Below are 8,137 nucleotides of genomic sequence, written 5' to 3'. Positions count from 1 at the left end.
GCTCCCACTCCTCTCCCGGGTCTGGGGTCAGCGCCCCTTGGTCCGAGGGGCTAGGCCGGTGCTCCCGGGCTTGTTTGCTCTGCGATCCTGCAGCTCCCCGCCCTGTGACGGCAGCTGCGCTGGGAGACCGAGGTCGGGGGAGGGGTGGCGGCGATTTCTGGAAAACTGAAGCTGCCCGTGCATTGCCCGGGCGGACTCGGGAGGGGGCGGGGCCCCGCGCTGGCCTCCTAGTGAGGCTGACCGGGTGATTTGGGGACTTCGCTCCTGTTTGCCCTGTACCCCACTCTGGTACCCTTTGGGAACTGAGTGGCAGCTGCGGGAGGGTTCGCCTCACACCTCACTGCTGCTCAATCCATGCCCACCTCCTTACCCAGAGAAGTGGGTGGGAGGGCGAGTTTGAGAATGGTTTTTAAGACTCAGATCCCCCCCCCCTTTTGAGGAGCCCCCCGCCTCATGTCAGAAAAAGAATCCTTTTTTTCTACTAACTAACGTCTTTTACCTTGACTCTGCCCTAAAGCCTATTTCAATTTCGGTTTGGGGGGGGGGTGTGTGTGCCCATATGAATGACTCACCCCCATATGAGAGCTGGAGAGCTCAAACCCGCAGAATGGATTAAAATAGATTAGGCCTCTGGAGCCATGAACAACTCTGACCTACCTCTGTGTCTGCCAGATGTGTACATTCCAGGGGGGCAGGAAAACTGTCTGTTTTGTCCACTACTCTGTATCCAGGGCACACAGTAGGCACTCAATGATTGTTTGGCAACTAAATCTACTGATCTTTAAGACTGCAAGGTCTGGTGGGAATGCATACATTTTGAAATAGTCTGGACCTATCTCGGTGTGATCTTGAATAAGTTACTTAACCTCTCTGGATATTAATTGCTTCATCTCTAAAATAGAGATAACAATATCTACCTCACCTATAAAAGTTACCGTATGGGTTCTTTACCCCCTCCTAGAGTTTCAGGATTGGAGAAGAGTCTGGTTCTCATAAAATCCTGGAAGGCTCTCGATGGTTCTCCTGCATTATCTGGCCTGACTATTGTGCCCTAACATTTGTTCCTTTCCCTCTAATTGGCAAAGAAGTCGTTGAAGCCATCACCTTTCCAGCTGTGTGCGCGGAGCTCCATTGTGCCCTTGCTATGAAGTGGCCAAGAAAGAGTGTTTTTTTAGGCCAGGAGTATATCAGATCAGCACTTAAGCCCCAACTCTGTTCTCCCAAGGAAAAGAGAAATCTCAAATCTCAGCGATTATCCTCAGGAAACAAGCAGTCCAGTGACAGAGACGGATATGAACAGTATAAGCAAGAACAAAAAGTAGGCGTACCCAAACTGTGGCCAGAGGTGCTAGGATTGTTGGTGTGATTCAAATCTGGGGGTAGTCAGGGATGATAGGAAAGATTTTTGAGGAGACAATGATTCTTTTCTCAGTATTTGGAAGGCTGTCTGCAAACTCCAAGAATGATTCCTAAACAAATGCGAGACATGTCCAGAATATGTCACAGCTATGTTACATTACCTGACAAAGGTTGACCTGCTTTGAACTTCGTTCCCTTACCGTTTGAGTACTCAATTTTGAGAGAAATATCCTTTCTTCTCCTACCAGTAGAGACATTGGGGATAGTTGTAGGCAAGGCTGGCCTTTCGCAATGAACCTCTGGTATCCAAATTCTAGGGGCATCTGTAGGTCCTCCTAACCTAAAAGTCTGCCCTGCCAGCCTGCGTCAGATGCCCACAGGTTTCTGAGCTGTGACATTATGCTCTGTTTAATGCAAGCAGCCTTGGTAAATAATCTGGGAAGCTTTTTTTAAGAGTATAGAGTGCAATATAAGAATCAACCAATGCATACAGAAATAAATAAAATAACAAGTTGATATTTCTCTCCCTCAAATCAGTTTTAAAACATTTTTAGTTTAAAAAAAATTATCGCAATATAAGAATCAACCAATGCATACAGAAATAAATAGAATAACAAGTTGATATTTCTCTCCCTCTCTCAAATCAGTTTTAAAACATTTTTAGTTTTAAAAAAATTATAGTGCAAGATTGATCTGAACCCCTTTACCTAATTGCTAACCATGAGCAAATTCAAGCGAGAAGGAGCCCCCATCTCCTTCCTCCCTGTCCCCCAGGCTTTAGAAGCTCTACCACCCTTCTCACTGTACAGTCCTAAGTGAGGGACATGGGAGCCAGGGCAGCATCAGGACATTTCATGTCTGGTCCCAAAAGAATGGCAAACGCCAGCTCTGCCAGGAGTTTACTTTATCTGGGACATTTTACAGGGGGTTTGAGGTAATCTATTCCTTTAATTTCCAGGATTCGTATCTGTCTCCTGGCTGGCAGGTTCCCCCAGGACATCAAAAGTGCTTGGCTTAAATGTTGGGAGCACCTAGAACCTCATATATTACAGATGAGAGTGTAGATTGGTACAACCACTTTGTTGTGTGTGTATTTTTTAATATATTTTTATTGATATCAGAGAGGAAGGGAGAGGGAGAGAGAGATAGAAACATCAATGATGAGAGAGAATCACCAATAGTCTGCCTCCTGCACGCCCCCTACTGGGGATCGCACCCGCAACCTGGGCATGTGCCCTGACCGGAATGGATCCTTCAGTCTGGGATCGCACCCGCAACCTGGGCATGTGCCCTGACTGGAATGGATCCTTCAGTCTGCAGGCCAACACTCTATCCACTGAACCAAACCAGCTAGGGCATGGTGCAACCACTTTGGAAACAATTTGCCAAAAATCTAGTAAATCAGAAAGCAGGCATCAGAAATTCCTTGCCTAAAAATATAAATCCAAAGACATGTCCAGAATGTTCATAGCAGCACTATTCATAACAGCCCCAAACTGCAAACTACGTAAAGGCCACTCAATTGTGGTGTGTTCACACAATGGAAAATGATCTCACAGTCACACCGGGGAGCAAAAGAAACAGTCACAAAACACTATATACTGAGTGATTCCATCTAGTAAAAGTACAAAACCCCACAAAATTACTCTATGATGTTAGACGTCAGAATAGTGGGTACCCTTGAAGGGAGTGGTGACTAGAAGGAAACTTGGTAGAATGGAGGAGGGTGCTTTGGGGTGCAGGTCAAATGCTCTGGGTCTAGATCTGGATGCTGGTTTCATAGGTGTGTTCAGTTTGTGAAAATTCGTCAAGAAGTATAATTATGATACACTAGTACACCTACTACAGTACATGTTAATAAACTAAGTTGTGGGGTTTGTTTTTTTAAAATATATTTTATTGATTATTTACAGAGAGGAAGGGAGAGAGATAGAGAGTTAGAAACATCAATGAGAGAGAAACATCGATCAGCTGCCTCCTGCACATCTCCTACTGGGGATGTGCCCACAACCCAGGTACATGCCCCTGACCGGAATCGAACCTGGGACCTTTCAGTCCGCAGGCCGACGCTCTATCCACTGAGCCAAACCGGTTTCGGCGGGGGGTTTTTTTAAGTGTTTTCTTAAAAGTGTGACCATTTTCAAGGTATTTGGAAGCTTTACATGTGAGGAGGAACCCAAACATCAGGATTTTACCTAGACAGAAAGGGACTGGGCTTGTGAGCCTGTGGAGAGAGTGTCCCTAAGGCCTGGATGTACCTATCCCTAATCTCAGAGAAGGCAGAGAAGAGGAGGGGCAGGTTGTTTATCTGCAGCCTGTACTGAGACAGTTTGTCCCTAAAGGACAGTGCGTCTGCCCAGAAGCCCTTCTCCAGCTAAGTACAGATGAGCAAACAGCATCCTATCCCTGTTTCTCACAGCAGGGTACTTCCTCCTGGGCTAGAACATCTGCACTGATTGGTTGGTGGGTTTATAGTGTATCTTTTTCTGGTTGCCTTTCTAAAATGCTTGGAGCTGTCTGTGCTGAAGAAAGTTGGCTTTCCCACCCCTCCCATCCTATCATCTACTCTGCAAGTGTCTGAACCCAGACCGGAGGGCAGAGCCAAGCTATTTACTTGTCCACAGGCCTTTGATCAGAAAATAAAGGACTATACTGCCCATTTATCCGCAGGTGAAGCAAATCATGGAGGAGGCTGTCACCAGGAAGTTTGTGCATGAAGATAGCAGCCACATCATTGCTCTGTGTGGTAAGTGAGTGACTGGGAGATAGTGGGAGATGCGTCTAAAACTGAAGGCACTGTCCTGGGGTCAGGGAAAGATGAGACCTCAGGTTTCATAGTTTTTAAATCTGGGTGCAAGTCAGAATCAACTCAGAAGCTCTTGCAGTCTCCTTGGGCCCCATCCCAAACCTACTGAATCAGGATCTTCAGGACCCAGAGATCTATACTTGTTTAGTCCCCTAAAACAGTAGTATTCAAACTTTAGTATACATCAGTGACCTAAAAGACTGGTTTGGCTCAGTGGATAGAGCATTGGCCTGAGGACTGAAGGGTCCCAGGTTCGATTCCGGTCAAGGGTACATGCCTGGGTTGCGGGCCCCATCCCCAGTGGAGGGGGTGCAGGAGGCAGATTGATGTTTCTGTCTCTCTCTCCCTCTCCCTTCCTCTCTGAAATCAATAAAAGTATATTTTTAAAAAACACCCAGATTCCTGGGCCCCAACATTGGAGTTTCTGATTCTGGTAGGTCTGGATGGGCCTGAGAATTTGCATTTCTAACAAATTCACAGATGATGCTGCTGGTCCAAGGACCACACTTCAAGAGCCATTGTCCTAGATAATTTGGGTTTGGGGACCACTGCTCTGGTTTGTCCTTACGTTAACTTTGGGGATGCATTTGTACTTTTTGGATGCTTTCTGTGCCACATCTACTTTCTAATTAGTCCCACCTGTGTTGCTTCAGCATCCCAACTCTCCAAGTACTTGATTGGGTGCAAAACAGCATGTGTGTAGGATAGGAGGGATAGCCAAAGCTATCAGTGATGGTTTATTGCAGACTTTCTCCCGCTTTAAAAGGAAGTCTGCAATAAGCCATCACTTCCTCCTCAACATGAACGCTTTTGCCTTTGTAGGAGGAAGCCTGTCTCTACACACAGCAGAGTTTTCTTGGATTTCCAGGGATTTAACCTTCCTTACAGCTCCCTTTCTGAAGGAACACAGAGCCATTTGCCTTTTCTATGTTTTTTTGACTTGGCCTCTGAGATTGGTGTTAGAGGTTTGTGGAAGGGAGCTTGTGAATTCTTGAGGGGAAGGAAAGAAAGGAGCAGATAAGGGAGGGGATGCTTTTTGACAGCAGCATGGAGAGGCAGGAAGAGCTGTCCTTCCCATCCGTCCAGCAGTAAAGACAAAAGTCCACCAGGGACCAGATGCTGTTCTCCAGGTAGGGAAACAGCAGCAACAAGATGGGTGGTCTCTGCCACCGAGGCTTACATTCCGTGGGGAGACAGACAGGAAGTGAATACACACATAAGCACATCATGCAGTAACAGGTATGATAATAGCTGTGAAGGAAAATAAAGCAGAGAGAGGTGGGAGGCTGATCGGGGAGGCAGCCTCTGAGCAGAGCCTGAGTGGCAGGCTGAGGCTTCACACAAATCCTGATGCTCTGCTTGCTTCTAAGTCATCTTGGTCAAGTGTCTTAACATCTGCCACCCTCAGTTTGCTCCCCTAAAAATAGGGTGATGGTTCCCAGCTCAGGGAGTTTTTGTGGGACTGAGATGATGCGTGGGAACGTTCCTAGCGTTGTAAGAGCTCAGACAATGCCTATCTTTCCTTCCCCTTTGGATGTTGAGGCTGAAGCTAGGTTTGTAGGATTGGAGTTCCCACCATCTCCCCTTTGGGCAAGTTTCCCCAGTTCTTTGAGATGATGTAATGATTCCCAGGTTTTCAGGGAGCAGTCTGATCTTACCTTTTCCTGGGTAGAACCTTTGCCAGGAGGAGAGCATGCTAGTCTTGTAATAAGTGGCTTTGAAGAATATTAGAAGTCTACTCATTTCTACTTGTGCTCTGTGCTCCCCTGACGTCAGCCACTGTCTGTCATTGTCACCAGAGGGCTCAGCTGGCAGCCCAGTTTTGCATGGTTTAGTACTAGGCTTTGTCTAGAGCACCCACATCAAACACAAAAAACAAAAATTAGTACAAACAGCTTGTGCATGGGCGCCACACGTGGGTGGCCATGGAGGAGTGGGGGGGGGCAAGAAGCAGGGAGAAAAGCTATGGGCATCCCACATTAGGCCAATTAGGGTGAAAAGAAACCATCAGCCCTTCTCATCGTACTAGGCTTTGTCTAGAGCACCCACATCAAACACAAAAAACAAAAATTAGTACAAACAGCTTGTGCATGGGCGCCACACGTGGGTGGCCATGGAGGAGTGGGGGGGGGGGGCAAGAAGCAGGGAGAAAAGCTATGGGCATCCCACATTAGGCCAATTAGGGTGAAAAGAAACCATCAGCTCCCTTCTCATCACTCTAACCCAGTACAGCTTTCGCTTTTTTCTCCGGCCTGAAGCCCAGGGCTCTCCAGCAGGTAGGGTATCACCCTCAAAAGGAATGATTCTTCTCTCAACCAGTTTCAGTTGCTAAAATAGAAAAAAGATTTATGAGATAGACCCAAGTCTCCAGGGATCTAACGTCCGCCCAGGAGCAAAGAGGAACCCTGTTCTGCTGGATCGCAAGAGGTGCCTTGGGTCCAGGAGTACAAACCTACAGGGTGGGCTGAGAAAGGTCAACCCAGGAAGCTGTCCAGGTCCAAAGCAACTGGCAGGGTGAGAGCTGGGCTGCACTGAACTGGACATGCTTGCCCTGTTTGAAGAAGGCGGCACCACCCAGCTCCTGCAGGCATGCCAGCCTGGGTGTGCCATGGCTTATTTGACTTGAAGAGAATCCAAAAATCTGGGATTTTATATGAAATTTCCCAATTTTTTGTAAATGCTGATAACTAATACTCCTTTTAAAAAAAATTGAGTGGGCCACACAAAAGCCATCTGCAAGCCTCTGCCAGTTTGCTGCCTCTGCCTTGGGCTCAGTGCACAGTCTCAGAGGGGAACGTTAGCAGGGGGGCTGCCAACAGTATAAAGCTCAGTCAAGCTGGGCACCTGAGAGCCACTGAAAAAGGAATCCTCACACTGTGTCAAAGTTGGTTTATTCAGTGAGGTGAGTCTCAATCTGGGCTCAACCAGATTGGTTGAAAGCAGTGATTATCAACCTTTTTTTTTTTTTTCCTGCCTGCAAGCCATTTGCATACAGTCACACAGTGGAATCATAATCAGCGATTCTTGGGGGGCAGGCAGAGGGGAGAATAGATACCCATTGAGGGAAAACTCCAACCGGCTGGCTTTTTGGAGATTCTGATATGCCAGTTTCCTTCATCCCCTGGAAAAATGTTCAGGAATGAATTTTCAGTCGGAAGCAGATTCAGTCTTTTACTGGGGTCTTGCTGGTCTAGCCACATCCAGAAGTCAGCTTTGTTCTGGGAGAAATGGGGGTGCGGAGAAGGTGCTGAGAGATGGGGAGCAGAGTGAAGGCTGTGCAGACTTGTCTCTGGGCAGGGAGGGCCAGGAACCTGGAGACTGTGCAGCCCTGCCCCCAGTGTGTCCTGAAGGGAGGAGACAATTACGAGTCTGAGAACCCATGGTGCCAGGCCAGGAACTTCTCTGTGGACCTGGTGGAGTGCTCACATCTAGGGCTTTGGGGAGTGATGGAGCCCTGGGCCCCTCTGTTCTTGGCAGAGGAGGGCAAGGCCTGGGCAAGATGAGCTTCTCTGAACTTCCTTAGAATAGAGACATTTGAACTGGAAACAGAACCTTGTTGGAGAGCCTTAGACATGGAACTGAAGAATCCTTGAGTCAAGACCTCTGCATGCCCATGCCTTTCCTTTCCCCCGTCTCCTCCCCCACAGGCATGCACCTCCTAAACTTCAAGGATTCCCCACAAGACTTGCAATCAGGGGAGCAATGGGCCGTGGCAGCTCATCCCAGGCTAACCCCCTGACCCTGTCTCCAAGGCCGCTTTTCTCTGACTTCCCAGTGAGCCAAAGCAGCCCTGCCCAGGCTCTCCTGTTGCCTCTGCAGTCCTAAGCCCTTGTTTGTCTCACTGTCCCCAGCTTTCATAAACATATTCTCAAAATAAAACAAGATCAGCCCTAACCGGTTTGGCTCAGTGGATAGAGCGTTGGCCTGCGGACTCAAGGGTCCCAGATTCGATTCCAGTCAAGGGCATGTACC

The 8,137-nt window shown here is 47.8% G+C and overlaps 1 protein-coding gene across 1 annotated transcript in view; it reads left to right on the top strand.

Moving 5' to 3' along the window:
• Positions 1 to 8,137, top strand: part of SGSM2 (small G protein signaling modulator 2) — a 56,815-nt gene that overhangs the window by 21,046 nt on the left and 27,632 nt on the right. The window contains exon 3 of the mRNA XM_014529303.1: positions 4,026 to 4,105. Coding sequence (XP_014384789.1) covers positions 4,042 to 4,105 — 64 coding nt within the window. The 5' untranslated portion in view covers positions 4,026 to 4,041. The remainder of the gene's footprint in view (positions 1 to 4,025; positions 4,106 to 8,137) is intronic.

Source organism: Myotis brandtii, unplaced genomic scaffold (genome assembly GCF_000412655.1).
Source record: "Myotis brandtii unplaced genomic scaffold, ASM41265v1 scaffold1167, whole genome shotgun sequence".
In the NCBI taxonomy this organism is placed as follows: domain Eukaryota; kingdom Metazoa; phylum Chordata; class Mammalia; order Chiroptera; family Vespertilionidae; genus Myotis; species Myotis brandtii.
Note: the sequence above shows the minus strand (reverse complement) of the source record. Positions and strands in the feature narration are given on the sequence as shown.